Source organism: Anoplophora glabripennis, unplaced genomic scaffold, assembly GCF_000390285.2.
Source record: "Anoplophora glabripennis isolate ALB-LARVAE unplaced genomic scaffold, Agla_2.0 scaffold876, whole genome shotgun sequence".
Lineage (NCBI taxonomy): Eukaryota > Metazoa > Arthropoda > Insecta > Coleoptera > Cerambycidae > Anoplophora > Anoplophora glabripennis.
The window spans coordinates 137,575-162,020 of NW_019416954.1; the positions used below are offsets into that span (position 1 = coordinate 137,575).

The following is a 24,446-nucleotide window of genomic DNA, read 5'->3' on the forward strand; positions in this document are numbered from 1 at the left end:
GAATTTCCTCGGGTTGGTCAATGAGTTTTCAGGGCCCTTTATAAAACTGGCTAATTTTGAAAACATCGTAACCCCATGACTTCTTTGATCCATAATATTGCTTAACTAACATAACTGCTTCTGAGGCATATATATTTTTGGCCAACAGTGCCGCATGCAATTTTTTTTAAATCGCTTTATCTCGAAAACGACTAATTTTAAATATGGAAAAGTTTATACAAAGTGACCCTAAAATTTAACGTAGAATCTAAAAATTCAATAATATACAGGTGTTCCATTTAAAATAACAAAGTTGGTGGCAACTTCCGGTATAAGCGGAAGTGCAACAGTTTTTAAAATATTTTCATTGAAAAGTTCATAGACGGTAACCTGGGTATTTAAATTTTCAACAAAATCCTATCATGGTAAATTCGTATCCTTCTAATAAATCGCTTGCGTGAATAACCCTGTACTGGTTTACTTTATTGGCAATTGATTGTCTGTAATCTTAAACCGATCTTAACCCAGACCTGATCGGGTCAAATGTACACCGGATTCGGATTCAAAGACCCTAAAAACAAATAGGTACCATGGTCCTGTCTTTCGGACCTCCCATTTTTTTATGAGGCTTATTATTTAAATATGCGAAATACCATAGTGACTGTATCACTACGCGGCCTACTATAAATTCATTTGAGTATCGATTTTTCATGAAATCGTATTAGTATTTATTTATTTCTGGCTACACGGCTTAATTCAGCATCTCTGTATACATAAAAAAAATATAATTGAAGTGGTACGACGCACAACAATTTGATAGTGGTGTGTCGTATCAAATTAACAAACTATACAGGGTGGGCCACCTGTAACGCCTCGGTCGCTAGTGACCAAACGGCAAATGTTACAGAAACCTGTTTAGGTGGGTATGTGTAGGTTGATTACGGCTACATTTTAAAAATATTTTGAAATATACAGGGTGTCCAGGAAAAGCGTACCATATCAAAGTTATGTTTTTTTAAATGGAACACCCTGTATTTTACTGCATTTTTGAAAGCACCGTAAAAAAATAGGTGAACTTTATTAAAGGTTCTGCATACCTAGGACTTACAGTTTGTGAGATATTTCAATTTTAGTGAAAATGCAGGCATAGCGTAGAAATTTAATATTAGCAATAAAAAAATAATTTTAAGGAAGCAGCTTTGGAGGGTCTATTTTAGATCCTTGAAGTTATAAATTGTTATATTTGTCGTCACTTAGTATTATACAGGGTGTTCAAAAAACTGCTGAATACTTCTCTCAACTTTAAACAGCAATAACTTGGTTATTTTAAATGGAACACCCAGTATATTTTTACTTTGAGAGTTAGGAAATTTAAAACTCTTTCAAACTGTATATAGGTTTCCTATACCTATCTCCAACGGTATTGGAGATATTTGTGCCGTTTCGTTTTTTATCGATTTTTTTTGTAAGATGTATCCACGTGTCTCTATCGAGGTCTTTACTGAATTGGTTTGGGTTCTTCTTGATGACGTCTCTGTAAATATAAGGAGAAAAATGTGAATGCAAATACATGGCACACCTGCACATTTTTCATATTCAGTGAGAAATTATATAAATCGATAATTAAGTAATAAATGAGTAGGTAAGAATGGTTCATGTCAGTGGCTACCACAGGTGTCCAAACCTCTCGTAATGGACTTCTTTGTTTCGGGCTGTATAAAAATATATCTTGTACACAGTGTTCCACCTACTACTTGCGATGATATGAAGGAAAGGATTAGATATGCATTTGCCACAATCACCCCAAATATTCTAAGGAATGTGAGAATATCATTTGAAGATAGAATAAGATGCTGTATTCAAGAGAATGGTTATCAATTCGAACATCTATTAAAATTTTTCTTTGTTTCTTCTAAAAGTAAAATTTTCTTTAATAAATATTTTTCATGTTCATAAATAATTCAGTTACTTACTACAAACATATTTATACAAAATTAATAACTTTTTATAATTATTCGGCTTATAAAATAATATTTTTTATTAGAAAACTTTTTTGAATATTTTCATGATAATGATAAAAGGAACTTTTACTTTTAGAAAAAACAAAGAAAAATTTTAATTGATGTTCGAATTGATAACCATTCTCCTGAATACAGCATCTTATTCTATCTTCAAATGATATTCTCACGCAAATGCATCTCTAATCCTTCCCTCCAATATCATCGCAAGTAATAGGTGGAACATTGTATACAAGATTTTTTATATAGCTCGCAACAAAGAAGTCCATTACGGTGAGGTCTGGACACCTACGTGGCCACTGACATGCACCATTCCTACTTATCCATTTATTACTAAATTTTCGATTTAAATAATTTCTCACTGAATATGAAAAATTTGCAGGTGCGCCATCTAATTGCATCCTCATTTTTCTCAATATATTTAAAGAGACGTCATCAAGAAGAACCCAAACCAATTCAGTAAAGACCTCGATAAAGACACGTGGATACATCTTAAAAAAAAAATCGATAAAAAACGAAACGGCACAAATATCTCCAATACCGTTAGAGATAGGTATAGGGAACCTATACACAGTTTGAAAGAGTTTTAAATTTCCCAACTCCCAAAGTAAAAATATACTGGGTGTTCCATTTAAAATAACCAAGTTATTGCTGTTTAAAGTTGAGAGAAGTATTCAGCAGTTTTTTGAACACCCTGTATAATACTAAGTGACGACAAATATAACAATTTATAACTTCAAGGATCTAAAATAGACCCTCCAAAGCTGCTTCCTTAAAATTATTTTTTTATTGCTAATATTAAATTTCTACGCTATGCCTGCATTTTCACTAAAATTGAAATATCTCACAAACTGTAAGTCCTAGGTATGCAGAACCTTTAATAAAGTTCACCTATTTTTTTACGGTGCTTTCAAAAATGCAGTAAAATACAGGGTGTTCCATTTAAAAAAACATAACTTTGATATGGTACGCTTTTCCTGGACACCCTGTATATTTCAAAATATTTTTAAAATGTAGCCGTAATCAACCTACACATACCCACCTAAACAGGTTTCTGTAACATTTGCCGTTTGGTCACTAGCGACCGAGGCGTTACTGGTGGCCCACCCTGTATATTTAAAGCATATCGCAAAAGTTCTAATAAATTTCTCAATAAACCTATGTTTTGTAAAACCCTACTCTAAAAGCCCAAAAGAGAGGGTGAGGTATTAAAAATCCAAAAAATGTTTGGGTTCTATTTAAGGACAGTTTTAATTTTCTTACAGCTTTAAAATGTTTTATTTACTAATCAAATTGCTAGGACACTATGGATACTCTATCTTAATTTAACGATTTCAATAATTTATTTTAACTGTTTTTAAACAAAAACTGTCTTGAAAGCTGCTTACTTATTTTTCCTTTGTGCCATATTACACTCTACTTCTCTAACATTTAACGGATCTCAGAATAACAGCTTCCAAATTTAAAAATCCTAATCAGAAACAAATTGATCTCTTTAAATGGAACAAGATTTTAATTTTTTTAGTACTAAAGCAGTACAAATTTCGAAATTGTGTCTGTATTGATGAGGGCAACAAATATTGAATGATCAATCGCAGGTATCCAATTCTGCCCACACACACATATTCGCAGTTTCCTCTTTAATTTCAACAATAATGAACTCTTCACCAAATCCACCAACATAAACTAGTTACAAGATCAAATTTACAATGCTAAACAGAAAGCAACATTCAGCGCTTGTTGTGGCAAAGACGCCAATCATCTTGGTGTATCAAAGCGAGTAACCGAGCAACCGGTCAAAATCAATTAAACCGTACAACCTTGAGAAATTCAAGTTCAATTAAAAATTGAAAGTATCTGCCGGATCCGGTGTGGCATCAACAACACCGGACTACCTACTTATTACTATTAATAAATAACAATGCTTTCTCATGAAACTTGAATTCGTGAGGTGGTAATTTATATTCGTTTAGGAAAGCCTTCCTGTCACATACGGCGTGTGCCAAATATCGGACTATTGCCTGATGATGTCATGTGAGATGTTTGTGTATATTAAGATTTCTACATATATGCAGGTAAGTAAAGATTACGAGTACATCACATAAACCGGTGACGACTCAAGAAAATAAACGTAGTATTATTTTGATATATTATTTTTTTCAATTTTTAACAATGCAATGTCAATATCAAGGTGTCCGGAAAGGTCATGTCAAAAATGAAAGGGTATATAGGGGAGCTGAAAATAGTTGTAGCACTTCATAAAATTTTTTTTCCTGTTAGGCTTCGTTGTGGAGTTATTCGCCTTCAAAGAAACAAGTTTGAAATACAAATTCCAGTTATAACTTCGTTGTTCGGTACCAAGACAACAATGAAATTTGGGCAATTAAAGTAACTCATGATAATATTCATTTCCAAGTATAAACTAATATTCAATATGCCTTATACAGGAGCAGACGAAATTATCCATTTAAATGTACACATCTTTGACAGTGTTGCCAAATTTGACATTTTTCTTTCATAGTTCGATTCCTCTCTCACTGTCATAAAAAAAAGGTATCAGTAAATATCTTGTACCGTTTTTGAAAAAATCGAATTTTATTAACAAAATATATTTATTGTATCAAAAATGTGATATTAACATTTTTGTAAAAATCTTGATTTCTATAAAATTAAAAGAAAAAAGAGAACTGTTAAGTAAGATGTTCAATATGTACACCTTGAACTTCAATGCATTTTTTGAAATTGCTCAAACTCCTCTGCTGTACTCAAAATAACATGTGGTGATCATTTCTAATGATGTCGACGTATGTAATTATGCGATTTAATAATTCTTCCCTACTATTTATAGGAGTTTGATAAACAAGACTTTTAAGATGGCCCCAAAAAAACTCAAAAGGATTAAGATCGGAAAAGGATTATCTCGAGTGACCCATCGATCGGGAAATGTGGTATTTAAATAAACTGATTTTAACATACTGTCACATAACTACTGTTCTGGTAGAAACATTGAAAAATGCAGTATAGACTCAGCAAAAGTGTTTTCTCATCAGATATTAAACAAAGTTGTTTGAANTTTCTAATGATGTCGACGTATGTAATTATGCGATTTAATAATTCTTCCCTACTATTTATAGGAGTTTGATAAACAAGACTTTTAAGATGGCCCCAAAAAAACTCAAAAGGATTAAGATCGGAAAAGGATTATCTCGAGTGACCCATCGATCGGGAAATGTGGTATTTAAATAAACTGATTTTAACATACTGTCACATAACTACTGTTCTGGTAGAAACATTGAAAAATGCAGTATAGACTCAGCAAAAGTGTTTTCTCATCAGATATTAAACAAAGTTGTTTGAAAAAACTGTTCATAAACTTTGTATACGACATTTAAGATAGAAAAATTTAAGATTTAAAATTATTTGTCAGAATTAAAATAAGTAAAACCCATAATTATATGTCATAAATATGGTAATAATTTAAATATGTCCAGAATGACACTGAATGAGAAATATTAACAATGCGTTGCATTTGGAGACCCTTTGCCATTAAACGATTAAATTATTAAATACATTACCTCACTGATAATTATATTTTTGCATGTTTTTTTTTAATAAGTAAAATTTAAAAATATTTGTTATTCAACGTGTCTGCATAGAATAATTCTGGAAAAGTATAAATGCCTCGAAACACCGACAATTTTCCAATTTAGTGCTTCCATTTTAGTACATATAGTTATGTTTTTAGCCTAAATCAAATTATTATTATTTTATTATTTTTTGATTTTTCTTCGTGTACTTACATAAATCATAATTTTGAACATTTCTTCTAAATTTAAAATAACATTTTTCGCAATCAAGAAATATTATTCAATTTTTACGCCAAAATAGTGGCCACTTGTATGTCGCAACTAATTTTGGAATGTTGAAGATGCAGAAGAAATTGTCAAAAAATATTATACAACAATTTCTTTTTATTACCTGCAATCGTTTTTGCCGATCTTGTATAATCACAGAAAAAATAAGTATTATACAGCATCTGTATGGATGATTTATCAGATGGACCAAAAATTATATATTGTTCATTTTTACAAGTGTAATTCATCAAAAAGCAGTGGATTACCACACTTATCGGTTGGATTTAAATTATTCAAAATTCTGTTAGCTGTTCATATGCGTATTAAAGGCATGTTATTTTAGAAGAAAACAATAATAATCCCATTTCTGTTTTAATAAATAAACATATACGTTTTATTTGCAAATTATTTTTATAATGCATTAATTGTTTAGTAATACCTATTTTTCAGAATCTAGTCCACGTGTATTTAACGATTTAAATAGTGATATGTAAATTGAAACGTACACTATACACAAGACACTAGAAGCACGTAATATTGTAGTGAATATAGTAAAAGTAAATAGAGTGTAAATAAGATAATGCTAGAGAAAGTATATGTTAACTATTCGAAACTATTAATTTTATCAAGTATAAGATGCGCAAACTTAAAAATAAGATAGACAGTGAATCCTTTTAAAAAGTAGTTTCTGCACCTTTCCCATTGCTATTTCATTCAACCAGTGAAAAAATATTCTATTTTTGTAGTACGTATATGTACGTTGCATTCTTCTATATTTTAAATTTGTAATAACTACATATATTTTCTGTTTACATATAAATTGAAAAAAATTACTTTCTCAAAAACAATGTTAGAATATTAATAATAATATTGAAATTGTTTCATTTTTCTGAATTACTGATTATTATAAGTAACTGGAGCTATAAAACCAGATTTAGTTTCAATAGTATTCGATCGGTTACGTTTTATTATACATAGAAACATATTTAATGCATAATAATGTTTTTTTCAGTATTGTTTATAAAAGTGTTGAATACATACATGCAAAATTAACAAAAAAAACTATAGAAATACCTTACTAAAATATTAAAAGGAATGTAAGGAAATGCATAAAATGAGGCATTTGAAAAATCTAAGAAAATCTTTAAAATTTTTACATTAGACATGTCTATAGAAAACTAATTCAAATACGTATCATCATATAAAATGTTCCATTAAAAAAAAATATTTTTAAAATATTTTTTAATACACTCAGCTTTCCTTTAATTTCTTTTATCTCGAACAGAGCTATTGTACTTTGTCATACTAATGGACACCCATGTATTATGTATGTACACTATCCTTTATTAGGAAAAGTGTCACTGCATTTCTATATAAAACAACAAATTTATATTTATTTCAAGAAAAATACTTCCTAATCATCATTAGTTTTGGATTATTAGATAAGTACTTACCTGTATACTTTATATATTTTAGTTTTGGATTAAAACTAATATATACTAAGGTAAGTAGTTATAATTTCTATAGTTTAAGGAAGAAAATGGTAAGTTCTCTTAAAAATATCAGAGAAAATCACTTTTATAATTATTTAGACCAGACCTAAAATTGACATTTCGTAGCTAATAGTCGATACAACCCAATAAAACGTGTGAGAAAATAGCAAATAATTAAACTTGTTATTTACAAAAATTTTAAGAACATTTTCTCCGTCCTTCGGAGAAGGCTCCATGAAATTTAACAGTAGTTTTGAACAAGTTCACTTAGACTGTCGGGGCCATGTGTTGAGCATCTGGTATAAAGAGAAAAATCGATATTTCAAATAACGAGCGAAATGCATTCAAAAGAACGTAGGAATTCCAAGAATAAGTTGTTGGAAGTGGTAAAAAAAATAATAATAGATCAAATAGCTGGTTTTTAAACCGATTTTCCAAGCTAAAAGAATAGATTAAATGAGATTGACTAATCCGTCCCGTATTGCTTCACGGAGTCACTGGAGGAAGGCTAGGATTAGTTGTAAGTCCAATTAGTCACAGAATTATTTATATAAATGTAAATTCAGTCCATTAGATAACTAGTAACATGGCATAGTTATGCCAAAGCGTCCCGATATTCAGGGTTCCCGCCAGTAAGATAAGAACAGAAACGTCTGGACCCAAGAAATGGTCGTGTCGAAGCGAGGTGTCGAATTCAGGAGAAATCTCGAAAAAAGGCAGTTTTTCCTTGGGTTCTACATTGAGCAGTATACTTAGTTTTAGAGTCTCGGGTTAATTTAATAATGGATAAAGTCATTCCAAATTTTGCTATGGATCGCGCATTCCCTGAATCTCGGTACGCTGTCGCGTGTCAATAAATTAATTAATAATGTTGTTCGAGCCCGTTGTGTCGTTATTTTGTTTGTTTGTTTTGTTTTTATTGTTATTAAAACCCTTCCTGGAAGTTTTGGTGTTTCTTTCTTGTTCTTCCAACTTAAGTGTCACCCTATACAACCAACCACTGGGTTTCGTACATGAGCGACATACGGTATGTGTCTGGTATTCATTCTCTGAACGTACAACATTTTTAAGTTCCCACGTATTAATTAAAGTGTAATGATAATTATAAACTCCCATTTTGAGAAGTTAATAGTAAACTCTTTTGTCAGTTAACACCGTTATGATACTGGTCATAGCGGTAGATAGATAAGTAAAGAAATAACCCCTCAGGTTACAACTATAAGTTTGAGATCTAGACGACACAACATGAACGGAACATGTTCGGAGCATAGTACCCTAAATGAAAACCATCCTTTAATCGACAAAATTATCGCATTTGGCATACAAAAAATTCGGGAGTGATTGTTGAGAAACAAATGCATAAACAACGTGTCACTATTTGGTGGGGATTTTTGGCTGGAGGTATCATCAGATTATTCTTCTTCGAAGTTGCGGCTGGTTAGTCAATAACAGTTAACGGTGCTCGCTATCGCGACATGATAATCCAGTTTGTTGTGCCTAAATTGCAAGATATGGATGTAGACGACATGTGGTTTCAACAAGACGGTGTCACATGCCATACAGCCCGAGAAACAATTCAATTACTGGATGAGTCATTTCCTGATCGTGTAATTTCCAGTTTTGGTGATCAGAATTGTCCGCCCAAATCATATGAATTAATGCCGTTGGACTTTCCTCTTGGTTTTTCGAAGTCTAAGGTTTATGTCAACAAGCCCACGACCACCCACTCCTTGAAGGAGGAAACTGAACGCCTGTATCAACGAAATTCGGACGCATTTATGCAAAACGGTCAGGGAAAATTTCGTATGATTCAATAAACAATATACAATTTTTAATTAAAAAGAAAATTACTTTTTACGTGAATTTTGGGACACCCTTACACCTTACACTGTTTTCATTTCTTAATTTCAGATAATAATCGACAAACTGTCAAAATTAGAATTAGTGTCTTTGGAACTGCATATACTTTTTGTTGTATTTTATAAATGAATTATTTAGTATTCTTGTACTTATGTATATTGAAAAATAAACATTACCGTATATTTTGATGGCATAATTTTATTCTTAAATAAAGAAACTTGTGATTATTATTATTTATTTTTAGGACAGCAGAGAAACTACTTTGGAATACAGGATGACATCATGAGTCCCACAAAATTATAAATTATTTAGTTTATCGGCAATTAGAAACTAATAACGCTACCGTGACATTGAGAAGTAAAAGTTTAAAGGCTGACTGGCAGATGAAAATGGAAACCGAAAGGAAAGTGAAATTTGTGCAGCCCATAAATAAGTGGATCCCCACTTAACCATTGATAGCACGGATAGTTAACGCAACTATTAAGGCACACATTGCAATTATGCATTTAAATTACTAGACACGTTTATTTGTTACGAAATTATTAGTATTTTATTATTAATATATTACAGATTGGGCGTATATGTACGTATTAGTTGGTAAAATAATGTTCCTAGATTCTTTAAAACTGTCAAAATTTTAACAAAAAACTCCTACTGACTTTTTTTTTAATATAGTAGTTTTGGAGCTACTGACGACTGTGGCAAATATATATAAACAATAATACCAAACTCGAAACTGTCGTTCCCGAACTAAAATGGAAGAGATCTCTTGTTTGAAATACGTTAATTGATCTAATTCCCAATATTTTTGAAGGCATCAAAATTATAGAGTTCTTACGGGCTATATCCCCACCACTGATTTATTTAATTTTATATATAAACACGCGAATTTCTATCTTTACGAAATTGAGATGTTAACCTAACTTGATATTTATGCTGCCTATTTCTCAATCGTTTTGCAATCCTAAAATTCCGATATTTTATATATAGTCCAAGCAATCTGTCACGGATTAATGTTAAATTTGCAGAAATTATTACCTGGACAAAAAAAATATGACCTATAGAAAATTAAATTTTAAATTGAGTTTCTTGTTCTTTAAACTCGATCCAATATGGCGAACATGGTTAAAAAAAATCGCAAAGTTGAAAAAAACGGTTTTTCTAAAATAACTAAAAAAATATAGCACGGATTGAAAAATTTTAAATGAGAAAGTTGTAGGTTTTAAAAAGATCTATCGACTGATTTTTTGAAAGTATCGATTGCTTTGTTACTTTTCGAGATATATCGAAAAAACCGTTAAAAATCTTCTCTTTTCTCTTCTTCTATAACTCGTTTACATTTACGTGCCCATATTTGCTATTTACTGCAAGCATAGCCCGCGGCAAGCCAAAAAAGTACATTTTTGAAAAATTTAAAAATATTAATTATTTTTCGAGATATATCGATTTTTTGAAAAAAAGGCGCTCTCGAAAATTGGCTAGATCTTCTCAGCGGATAGCCCTACAGTAACGATTTTCGGTTTATTTTCTTCGTAAAGAGTTATATTATCATGCTGTTAAAAAATGTTGACGATTTTATTAATTTTAAGGATCAAAAAATGACTTTGAATAAGTTGCACTTTTTTGGGTATGTTTTTTTCAAATTACTATTTCAATTTTTATTTTATGAAAATGACTTTTAAAGAAAGAAAACTAAACATTTACGGGTCTATTTTGCTTCTAAGGCGAAAATGCTATAATATTCGTGTTTAGCTACCCCAGATTAAGTACAAAAAAATAATAAAAATTGAAATAGTTATTTGAAAAAAACATACCCAAAAAAAGTGCAACTTTTTCAGTCATTTTTTGATCCTTAAAATTAATAAAATCGTCAACATTTTTTAACAGCATGATAATATAACTCTTTACGAAGAAAATAAACCGAAAATCGTTACTGTAGGGCTATCCGCTGAGAAGATCTAGCCAATTTTCGAGAGCGCCTTTTTTTCAAAAAATCGATATATCTCGAAAAATAATTAATATTTTTAAATTTTTCAAAAATGTACTTTTTTGGCTTGCCGCGGGCTATGCTTGCAGTAAATAGCAAATATGGGCACGTAAATGTAAACGAGTTATAGAAGAAGAGAAAAGAGAAGATTTTTAACGGTTTTTTCGATATATCTCGAAAAGTAACAAAGCAATCGATACTTTCAAAAAATCAGTCGATAGATCTTTTTAAAACCTACAACTTTCTCATTTAAAATTTTTCAATCCGTGCTATATTTTTTTAGTTATTTTAGAAAAACCGTTTTTTTCAACTTTGCGATTTTTTTTAACCATGTTCGCCATATTGGATCGAGTTTAAAGAACAAGAAACTCAATTTAAAATTTAATTTTCTATACGGTCATATTTTTTTTGTCCAGGTAATAATTTCTGTAAGCATTTCTCTATAATACTTGGACTAATATCCCTTTTATCAGATCACGTCTTGAATGTGCAAGTTTGGTTCGAAATCCTCAATATGTCAGATACATAATAATATATTGATTGCATCCAGAAAATTCAGAAAAAATTTATTCAACACCTGAATCATCGATCCAATCAGTTGCAGTTTCAAAATTCTGAGTTGTAGAATAAATATTTCATATTACAGGTACATTTTGGGTCAAATATGAAATGTCCATTCCGATCATCATTAATTTACAATTTAAATATACAGTGCCTTCGAAATTTAACGAATAAATTCATTATATTTTAAATTGAGAAGTTTTCGAAAAAATCCTCTCGCACGTCGATTTTGTTTTTAAAAAAGGCACTTTTTGACATCCGACCCATAATTGTGACGTCATCGTTGTTCGAGATATGACGTCATCGACAATTTTTTTAAATAGCAACCCCCAATTTTGACCATGCCATTTGAAAGAGCGTGTCAATCTACATACACAGATCATGAAAAATTATGGTGTTACATAACAAAAATTTCAAGAAAATTGAAAATTTTAAAATTTAATTTTCACAATACTGAAAATGATAATGATTATGTAAAAATCGACTAAATTAAATGTTCAAATTGTGCACCGTTGGCTGCCTGACAGTAGCCAAGACGATTAATAAATTCTTTTTGGACATTATCAATAACTTCAGGAGGTATACGATGTATCTCGTGCCGAATTCTTGCTTTTAAATCTTCTAAATTAACCGGTCTAGTAATGTATATTTTGCTTTTTAAGTATCCCCACAAGAAATAATCTAGGGGTGCCAAATCAGGCGATCTGGCTGGCCACTCAATCGGCCCTCTTCTCCCTATCCAACGATTCGGGAACAGCTCATCTAAATAAGCACGGACAGATGATGCATAATGGGGAGGTGCACCATTTAGTCCATTTTTACATAATCATTATCATTTTCAGTATTGTGAAAATTAAATTTTAAAATCTTCAAACATTATTTTCTTGAAATCTTTGTTATGTAACTCCATAAATTTTCATGATGTGTATGTAGAATGACACGCTTTTTCAAATAGCATGGTCAAAATTGGGTGTTGCTATTTAAAAAAATTGTCGATGACGTCATATCTGGAACAACGATGACGTCACAAATATAGGTCGTATGTCAAAAAGTGACTCTTTTAAAAACAAAATCGACGTGCCAGGGGATTTTTTCGAAAACTTCTCAATTTAAAAAATAATGAATTTAATCGTTACTTTTCGAAAGCACTGTATAATACCTGCGGCTTAAATAACTCACCAAATTTGCATTTTACAAAAACAATACAATCAGTTCTTTAGTCATATAGAACTTCTTAATAATCTTTAGTTACATTCTGTAAAATGTCAAAGCTTTCATTATTTCAAGGGGTTACATGGGTTTGGAAATTTAAAAAAATCCATTTTTTTATTTTTTTTTATCTAAAACATGTCAAAAATATTTTCCAAAGTTTCATGTCAATCGGAGTAAAACTATAGGAGAATTGGAAATTCCTCTCATTAGACTCAGCCGGCCGGGAACATTGCAGATATATCGATATATCGAAGCAGCTGCTTGCTCTCTGCCAAAAATTCAAATTTCAATTTTTTTTTAATACTATACTCACCTACTAATAGAAAATATTTGATATTATGATAAAGCTATCATGAGTTATCCTGAACAATATTTTCAAAATTTTTAAATAAAAATTTTGTAAAATATTGTTTAAATTCTTTTATATGATTGAAAGTTTTAATAAAATAATTATTTTATTATATTTAAAAAAAAATAGAAAAATATGCTTTTTTAACCTTCGAAGTTCATGTAACCCCTTAGTAATTGTTCTCTCTAAATATTTGCTTTTACGAAATACTGTATGTATCATTTGTATTCCTTACTTTTTTGTTAATTTGGTTCCAGTGTTCATTTATTTTAATATTTCCTTCAGCGATATTTGATGTAGATTTGAAAAACACTGTATCCCGATATCTAAGCCAGTTAGAAAAGTTAAATTCATCCAAGAAATATGAAATATATTTCATGAATAAAACGTATTTATTTCATTTATTTCTTTAAACTTATCTAAATTCTTTAAATTACTACGAAGTAAGTCATCAATGTCATATTAAGTACTATATTTATTTTTCTAATATTACCAATTAACAAATGACAATTAAATTTCAACCATGTGATTTAAAACGAACAAATAATAAACCGATTTTTTAGTTTTCATTTTTGCAAAAATTAAAATGTGCGAATATATTTTAGTAACAGTAATACATTCGTTACAAATCGTAACGTAATTATTTCAGATATGTGTAAATCCTTAATTGCAGCAATCAAATAATTACGAGTAATTGCAGTTACAGGTCAAGCGCTTTGTAATGTGAAATTAAGTGAAGTAATCCAGTCTGCATGCATATTACATGTGTTTACTACCAATATGAAAATTATAACGACAAATAAAATACGCACATTCAAGCCTGATGAAAAAGCGTTTAAGAAATGTGGTACCTACCAATTTTTGCATCAAACCTGTACTCATTACATTCGTTATTCACATTTCACATCGGAACATTTTATTCAAAACTATTATATTTGAAATTTAAGTAAGTACTACTTAAATTGCTCTATTATCCCTTCTTTTTTGCTGTTTACATTTTCTTGTGTAAAAGAGATCAATAATAAAAAGCTGAAAACGGAAACTTTTAAAATTTGGAATCATTCTTCTACTGAATTTGTTTTATTTAAAAAAATAAGTATATTAAGGTTGTCAGATATGGATTATATTATAAAAATAAGCTCCAATAAAAGTGTTCGGACATTCACTTTATATTATTGCAATTAGCCCAAGGAAATTAGAGCCGTACTCTGGAAAAATTTTTAACGATCTAAAAACATTTTTAAGCGATTACAATAGTAATACCATCTAACACAGAATTAAAAATGACTAGATTTTGTCTTAAAAATAGCAGCGATATATTTAAAAAATTAATCTGATGATGGCCCCTCGAAGACGAAACGTCGGATTGCAAAAATGTTGACGCCATTGGATAGAGCGAAAAAAGTGGAAATTAAATATGCAATTTTTTTCAAATTTGTTTTCAAATAAAGCCAGAAAAAAAATAAAACAATTTTGCAAAATTTCGGGTTTTCGGATTTCGCGTCAACAGTAGCTTTGCAGTTAATACTTTAATAATAATTTATCATTTGTAATTCGACTTAGATGTTTATAGCAATACTGTACAAAAATAAAGTTTTGGGTCAAACAATGGACACGATTTTTTCTTTTTTTTTTTCCGTAGAATTGAATGGTGTAATCAGTTTTTGAATGTTTTTTAATTTAAACAAATTATCAACAATAACTGAAATATTCACTGTTGCAAGTAATTTTTTATTTTTTTTTTGCATTTTTGAGCATGTTTTTGAACTGATTACAATTTTTTTTATTTCACCAAAAAGTATATGTCAAAATGAAAAAAAAAAGATAACCGGCAGAACTCTGTACGATGATTTTTTTAAGTAAAATTTTTCTTTGAAAAAAAAGTGTTTCAGGCCGAAAAAATTAATATCTCAGAAACTTCTTGATCTTTTTATCTAAAAAAATTTGAGGTTATATAAGACAGAGTAAGGTATACTTTCACCAAGTTTCGTCAAAATTAAATTATTTTTGCGGAAATGAGAAATAAAAAACGAAAAATCAGAAAAAAAAAACAGTTTTTCGCATTTTTATCGGAAATTTTGAGGTTATGTTAAAAAGTGTCTCTACAAAAGTTGTAGATTTTTGCGTGATCTACAACTTTTGTATTAGATACTTTTTTGTTTGACGCCAGAAATCCCAATGATACAACTTTTCATAACTTTTTAACCCCCCAAATCAACCCTCCGCCGCCCCTGCTCACGCATTTATTTTTTTTAGGTTTATTATAAGCCCTTTTACCATTTCCGCTTATAAAAGTCAAGGTAATAATTTTTTTTTCTCCAGGTGTGACTTGGTTGGACTAATATATTTAATTAGATAAATCATTTGCCCAAGTTTAATTATTCTGCTTATTATGTCTTAAAAAATGTGAAATCTTTCAAATTTCAAGACGTCTCGTCTCGAAAACTACCTATTTGCGCATCCATGTTTATAACAACTTTTTTTTAATCAAAATTACTCAAATAATTGTCTCTTAAGGTTTGCCAACGCGCTTAATTAATAACCTGTAGAGTGTGGCTAAAACGGTTAAATGGGTGTACACAATTTTCATTATTTTTCAAGTCATTACAGACTTTCTTTAATATAATCCAATATAATGCCCACAAGAGAAAAAGAAGTTGGTGATGGTTTTTCAAAGTCAAAAATAGGGAAATACAAATTTTAGACCGCAGTGAAATATTTTGTAAAAAGTAGTATTCAAAATATTTTCATCAAATTCAAAATTGAAAAAATGCAACATCTGCCTGCAACTGTATTGCTATATAATTTTTGTAATATTTTCAAAGAACAAAAAATTTGGGAAAATACTCATTTTTCATTTTTTCAGGAATCAAAATGTAATAAGAAATAATATTATTACTCTAAAATAAGTAATGTGATTATTTTTTAACGTTACCTCCAAGTTTATAAATTCTTTTGAGTTTGTTCCTGAAATTACTAGTTTTCGGGTGTACTTCACAGAAACTGTTTTATTATTTTTTGCAAAAGGACGAACCCTTCATGATTACGTAACAACTTCATGAACACCAAATCTAATCCATTGTATCACCCTCACATTTTATCGGTACCGGAAATAAGCCCCATGCAATTACCTTTATCTCTGGTATCCTGCTCCTGTATATCCTGCAAGCTGTTATCTCCCGCCAACCACTCCGGCTCCTGATCTTGATTGCCATTCTGCACCGGATCCCTGAACGCCACCAAATCCGTGGGAAAAATCACCCGGGGCCGTCTCGAGGGCCAACTCGAATGAAACCGCGAAGACGGATCAAAATACGGCTCGCGGGCCGTGGGTTGGAACCCTTCCGAGTACGGATCCCTGAACCCCCTGAACCTGCGTGGGATCCTGAACCCGTTCACCTCACTTGGAGGGAAATTCAACCTGGAAGGGCGCGAATAGGCAGTCCTAGCTTCATCCTTAGGACTTGAAGAAGAGTCATAGCTCTCTGGACGATTATATTTGTTAATTTGGTCGGAAGGATATCCTGCGTTGTCTATTCCTTCATTGGAGATAGCTGTAGGTTCGTATTCCGGTCGGAATCTTTCCCCGGGGAAAGATATAGGGGATCGCAAACGTGGGGCCTCAGTGTTCTCAGCGGTATAGGGATGGGAGGGCTTAAAGCCCTCATCGTACTCATACGATTTCCGCATTCTATAGTTTGTATGGCGCGGATTGTACCAATTTTGATGATATATCCTCCTACGTACTGGAGAAAACCTGTGTTGAGTGTGTAGGGTTCTTTCATTGCTTTGGTTATCATTAAAATCTGACGGTAAAATTTCGCCTATGTGTTCTTTGTCATTATTTTCAACTAAGGTGTCATCTCTTCTTGATAACTGCACATTTTCCTGAAAACTCTGGTCCTGGGTTAAATCTTGATTTTTATCCTCGTCGTCATATTCGTTCTGTTGGTACTTTTCACTTCCGTGAATCAGCATATCAAGTTCTTCCTTGGACAAGACTTTCAGATCGTCCACATAATCTTCTTTGGAAATTCTGGATTGCGCGGTGGCATTTCCAATTACATAATCGGGCTTTTGATGGATTTGGCTTTCGTATAACTTCAATAACGGTTTTATAAAATCCTTTTCTAGTAATTTCTCGTACGGTGACTTCTGCTTGTGTAATAACTTGCTAATGGCACCGTGCTCTTCAGGCAAATTAACGGTTCCTTGACCAGAATTCGTGGAATTTTGTGAGTCATCCTGCAACTGGCTTAGGTAACTGTGAAAATGTTTCAAATCGTCTTTGTTTGTTTCACGATCGGTGATGCTTCGATCTCTAAGGTACTGTTCAGTAGGAGATGGTAAAGTCACTTCATCATGAGTGACAATTTTCACTGGAAAATATTGTAGAAAATGCCCCGATGGGTTCTCGAATGGTGGATCTGTTGCCTGTATCAAAAATATGCTCAAAACTATAGCTAGAATGCCCGAATGTATTTTGTTCATTATGACAAAGTCCCATCTAGTTGCTAAATCCAATTTTAATTATATTTAACGTTTGCACATTACAACTAAGGCACAGCTTTCAAATCACGGTCCTGAGGTTTTGGTCTAAGCGAGTGTTCTTTTTTCCTGTAGTTTGTTGTGGGATATGGATTAACCTAGCCTAATATCACAAAGTTCCTATTTACAAGTTGTTAGGAGGGGTTGGTAATCGTTTACATCCAGGGTGTCCTCTGTCAAGTGGCTGGCGAACAAAAAACTAGGAAAACAAAACACAAATCACCCAGACACATCACAGGCACGGCTGGACATCTGAGGCCGACTGATGCACCGAGGCGGCCATGGCTAGAGAGTTAACTTTCACACTCTTACCACTTTCACTTAGTCCTTCTTGGTCTTCGCTCCCCGTACGGGCATAACAACTGACAGTCACCGCGTTTGACTTTACTATTGCTTTTTTTGTAGGATGGGATGCTGCGGTATAATTATTGTTTGTATACGAGCATTTACGTAATGAGTGTAAGACTGGATATCGGAAAATAATTATTTGGCCGCAGTTAATGATTGTTATTAGACTTGTGTTTTGCTCTGATAATCAGAAAAATGGCAAGCACGGTGTTTGTTTTTCACTTATGTTACCACAGACTCCAAAACTTATTCTGATAATAAAAATGTAGGTGATGATGTACATAATCATATATTTATTTTTTATTTTATTTTACATTCTCGTTCAATATTTATACGAGTGAATCTATGAAGTCTATGTCATAAATTAAGGGGCTCATTCCTCGGGCCATTTTAGGCCCAAAAGCCTTAATAAACCAGAGCCCTAAGTTACTGGTTTCCAATATAGAGGGTGTTAAAGTTCTTGAATATCACATTTTTTCAATTATCTCTGAAGATGTTTGACGTAGACCGACGAAACTTGGGGAAATGATGTAACTAATTAAAGGTATTAGTATTTAGTATTCGGTGTCGGTAATCGCCCAGTATAATTATTTAACTTTAGCTTTCTTTTGTATTCTATAAACAAAAATCTTTGACAAAACTGATACGACTTTTGATGATATTAGTGCAGTCGTTGAAACTTTTCACCTCCGAATTCTTAGAAACTGAACCGATCGACTTGAAATTTGGCAGATAGAGAAAAGGTCAATGAACATTAGTGACATAGCTCCGATTGACGCTTCCACCCTGTTGAGGGTTTTTCAAAAATAACACTGGAAATCGATAGAGAATCAAATTTTGAGCAAAAAATATTCGAAGAATTTTTTCGAGAAATCAATAGTCAAATCAAATAGTTTTTTGGTTATTCACGATTGAAAACTTGTAATTTTGAGTGAAAAAAAAACACTTTTTCAAAGTATTTTCCGCGAATAACTCAAAAACTACGCATTTTATTAAAAAAGTGTAATGAACAAAAATGTAGCTTATAAATGAACAAAGAAAATCGTTAAAAAGTGTTGTACGTCCTATACAAAGCGAAATATGGTTAGTGGAAGGAGACTTGTTTAGGGAGGAATACTCGAATCGATGTATTCAACGTCAAATAACGGAAAAAGGATTAATTTTACGTGTATAACGCTCCACGAGTTTTTTTGTAGTACTCAAAAACACCTTCAAAATGAGCTTATAAAAGTTAGAGCAAAATTGAAGGAGTTATCATCAAAAACAGATGGATTTTTTACGGAAAAATGAGCAGTAAACGCTGTACCATTTCCATCAGAATTAAAATTAATAACCCTTTACAATTAGTTTTGTTTTACTGTTTTTCATACGATCCTGAAGTTAGACCGGTTTCGAATGAGCATTTTTTGAATAATGTACGGTAAAAGTTGAAAACGTATTTTTCATTATTAAAAAAAATTGCCTTATTTATATAATAACTCTGAAACTATTAAAAATACGTAAAAAATGATAGACAACAAAAAAATAATTTTTTTTTTCAACAAATATTTTGTTTCTTTTTATTCCTATAGCATAAAAAATAAAGGAGATATCGCCGCTTGAAATATCCATTTTAGTGAAAAAACGACTTGTCTCGAGCCCTTCGATCCTTTCCCTTTAAAAAACGAAGGTTTTATATGCAAACGATCTTATAGCTCTTGAAATTATCTTTAAAATGCTTTTTTGTAGGATACCATAGCTTCAAAATTAACCGAGTTATGGTAAAAAACCAATGACATTTTTTCGAAGCAAAATTTTTGTTTTAAATAATTGCACCGTTAAAACAAGCTTTTAAAAAGTAATTTTTTATCATTTTTGTCAATGCAGGGGTGGTTTTTAGGGGTTGCAAAAATTATTTTATTAGCTATAAGGTAACTTTTATTTTAAATAATTGCACGATTTAATGATTCAAAATCTTTAAAAAGTAATTTTTTATCATTATTTTTTGCATAGGGTAGTGTTTAAGGGTATAATAAAGGGTCGAAAAGAGCAAATCATATCATAAATCATGTTCGAGAACATGGAACATTATTTAATCTTTGTCCTTGAACAAAATTTTTATCGATAAAATGTTTTAAACTTAATTTTTAATTTTTTTCACTTAGGGGTAGTTTTTACCCCTAAAAAATAAAAAGCGTCAATCGGGCTTATGTCACTTTTTAACTTGAGCCTAAGATGAGCCTTATTCTAAATGTTCATGCAAATCCATGCAGTTTCAAAGAATTCGGAGGTTACAGCTGATTTTCATCTTCAATGGCTGTACTATATGCACACTCCTACCCTACATTCTCGAGGTTAAGTTCTGATTACACAGGCCCACAAAAAAAAGTCCAAACTCAAGAGACCCACATATCATTTCTGAAGGAATTGGATCGTGCAGTCAAAATTAATGACTTGCCGAAGAATTTCGGAGAAAAGTAAAATGTTTGGGTAAAAACTGGCCCAAATATGTGTCAAAACTGATTTTTTCTTAAATTTTGTCCAAATATATCATTGCCGTATTATTTTGAAGCGTTGAACAAGATGCTATTAATAAAATTTACCCATTATCTCGATATTTCTCAGAAAATCCACTATTTGGGTAAAAACTGGCCCAAATTTGGGTCAAAACTGGTTAAAATATTACGAAAATAATATATTTGGTCAAATTTTACGAAAAAAACAATTATACCAATATTTGGGCGTTTTACCCCAAAAATTTCACTTTTCCCCGAAATTCATCGGGAAGTCATGAATTTTGATTACAAGATCTTCTTCAGCGCATTGAATTCCTTCAGAAACGATACGTTAGGTTTGGACTTTCTTTTGTGTGCCTGTGTTATTAGAACTTTTTCTTTAATAATTTCAAATGGAATTCAAACCAAAATGAATTTAAAAAGAAATCTGAAATGTTGTTTCGTTACCATCTTTGACCTTACCCATAAAAAATAAAAGATAAAGATCAGCAACACGCAGTCACCTTTAATTTCTGTGTTAATCTTTGAAACAAGGATATTTTTCTCTCAACTTTTACCTCTGGCAGTGGTTTTATACATAAATTTAATAAAATAATGAATTACTGCGTATTGTATGGTAATATAATATGATCATAATACAACCAAGCGAAAAAGTAAGCCAAAACATTCATTCTAAATGAGCATTGTTTTAAATCGGTATTGTTTAAATTCGCAATGTTCCCTTAATACACTTTTAAATGGACTACGATGTATAACAAAATAATAATTTATGAAAATAAGTTTCCCCAGAATGGAAATGTTTTATTTTATTTTCAAATGCAACTACGAATGTTTTATTTAACATCATATTGATTTTTACTAATTTAATATTCACTTTCAAAGAAAAGAAAGATGACACCAATTAGAAATCTACACAAAAACATATTGTCAATTATGTGGAAAGAAATGGAAAGTTATTTACTTTATTTATTAAACTGTAAAATCTGCCATGCTCTGTCCGTAAATAATACAGGATTAATTACATTAATTTTGGTAATAATAGACATAAACATCTAATCAAGTAGTGTCTGAGAACATTAAGTACCATACGGACAATATACAGTATGACCCTAAGTAAGCTGTTCCTTAATAGTTATCTTTAAACTTATATCTTATAATATACCTTTTAACTTATCTAAAAAACTTTTTTATACAGGGTGTCCCACACTGACGAGTCAGATACTACTTCTGGTTATACCGGAAGTTGACGTCTTCTTCGTTATTTTAAATGGGACACCTTATATATTATTGCATCTTCGGTTCTACGTGTTTGAGGGTCACTTTATAAAATATTCCCTAAACAACTTCCGGTATAACCGGAAGCGTTAGATGGACGCCATTAATTTAGTTATGAATGGCATGCCCGAAAACACTATTGCCCAAATTTTCAAAATTAAAATCGAAGTAGTTTCTGAAATATGTCTAATGTCTCATCACCAGGACACACTGTATAACTGTACAGAGTGGTCACTTTTAAGGTGTACACTATAAGTATCTCCTAAACTAGAAGATATACATAGTCGGTTAAATTACAGGAAAGTTATCAAGTGATTTCGGATTATGAAAATAAATTGAAGATAAGTTGCGTCGTTCCTGAAATATCCTGAATAAACTGAAAACTTGGCTTTTCATCTTTCTTCCATATCTTTTTTTATTATTGAAAGTAGAGTAACGCAAATCGATACGGATACGTAAGGCCATATGCTATATATATTAAAAGGTTAAAATATTTTCTAGGCCTCCTGGATCCGTATGCTTTCCTAACCTACTTTTGATTTTCTTATGGACGCTATACTGGATTTTTGCACAAACTAGATTTACTAAGAACTAAAAACGTTAATTTTATGATTTATTTAATTTAATCGTAGTCGCCATAAAAAAAATGAAAACTTTTTTGTCAAAATGTGATCGAATACATATCGTGATTCGCCATTTTCCAAAAAACTGCGTTTTACGAAAAAAATATCGAGACAAAAAGTTTTTAGTTTTAGAGTTTAGTTTAGTTTAAAGTTTTAGAAAGTCAATGGCTTTCTAGCTAACTAATAATTTTTGAGAAATTCAAATTAGCGACTAAATTTTTTTGGTTCCAAAGAATTCTCGTATTGTATTGTATTTTATTGTTTATTGACAATTTTTTATACAAAAGGTACATGTTGTGTCACAAATATAAATAAAATATAAAAAATATAAAAATAATACAGTAAGTGAATATGTAAAATTTATTTAAATGTCAAATTATTGATATACTTACCCTTGAACGCTATAAAAACAATTTTGAATTAAGTAATGCTTGGTAAATGTTATAAAACGTTTAAAATACTAAAATATTATAAAGTCTTAAGTCCAAACTGTTTTTTTTTAGCAAGTCAATCCTGGATTTCAGGACAATCAGATCATCAGCATGCCTTGTATTATAATTATGATTATCATAATTGTGTCTAAGCTCCTTTATGTTACGTACAACAGGGTTCTGAGATATAAAAAAAGACTATTCTTAGGGGTAGATTTCAGGAGGCTCCAAAAGAGGGGGCCACTTGGCAAAAAGAAAAAATATGGGTCTCCTAAATTTGTCTTAAGAATCTATGACCAAGTTTTGTTGCATTAATTTCGGGACACCCTGTATGTATAAAAAAAGTTGTTCTTAAAAGCTGTTAAGTAATTTTATTTAATTAGGTATAGGTATTCGTACTTTTTCTTTTTAGTCACACAAATTTAAAAACCGTGTTCTGCTAAACTTAACCGTTTACACTTTCTTGACTTATTTAGAATTTCTTCATTAATCATGAACTTGAAATAGCTTTCTAGTTCCAATTTTCATAGTTTAACATAACAATTACAATCTTTAATCTACCATGAAAGCAAAGTTTTTTAATCCTCAGTTCATTATAAACTAAATAAAATGAAGTTTCTTAAATTACATGTTTTCGTAGCGTGTTATTAACTGGAAGCTGGTGTAGTAAAATATTTATTTACCTAAAAAAATAAGGGCAACTTACCACAAATCATGTGGCTTTAGTATAAATTTCTCTCTTTTAATGAATTTCTTTACTGATAAAGTAAAATTCTTTTGCTGAACTGATAAAGTAATTAATTTTCTTAGTTAATGACAGTGTCAGAAAGAGCTCTGTGTATTAAAGTACCAAACAATATTGAATTTCACCCACATTTTTATACAACGTTGATTGAAATTTTTATCCACAAAGCAGTTCTTTCTTACAATCTAATTAGTTACATTAGTAGGTCACTCTCTGCCATTAGGTACAATGCTTTGTACTAGTCGACAATGTGTACCAGTCACATTTAAGAAACAAATTGGTGCTTGGAACTTGATTTCTATAAATATGATTGCATCACTAAAAAAAATAATATAAATCGTTTCATTGACAAAGTCTATTGTTCCAACTAAATTAAGCATATTGTTGCAAAATGTTCATATTTAATTATTAAACTCAAATAAAGTAAATTTCGTCTTTGTTTCGTTTTTCTATTGGCCAATTTTCCAATTGAACCTGTGTAACAATAAGGCAAATCGTTTTTTGCCGTAAGTATGATTTCATCCATTGTGTAATCCCGCAACTGATCCCACATATTTTATACTACCTTACCTACAATTTTTGAGGTTGCTTTCCAGATTACTAGATCTTTTTTTAACGCCTTCTCTTTTAAAAAATTAAAAAATATTATTATTAAAAATAAAAATTTT

At 31.0% G+C, this 24,446-nt stretch overlaps 1 protein-coding gene across 1 annotated transcript in view; it reads right to left on the minus strand.

Moving 5' to 3' along the window:
* The window catches only part of LOC108913614, a 105,955-nt gene extending 88,151 nt beyond the window's left edge, over window positions 1–17,804 (minus strand). The window contains exon 1 of the mRNA XM_023455746.1: window positions 16,445–17,804. Within this exon, the coding sequence (XP_023311514.1) occupies window positions 16,445–17,804 (1,360 nt within the window). The remainder of the gene's footprint in view (window positions 1–16,444) is intronic.
* Window positions 17,805–24,446: the final 6,642 nt, after the last annotated feature.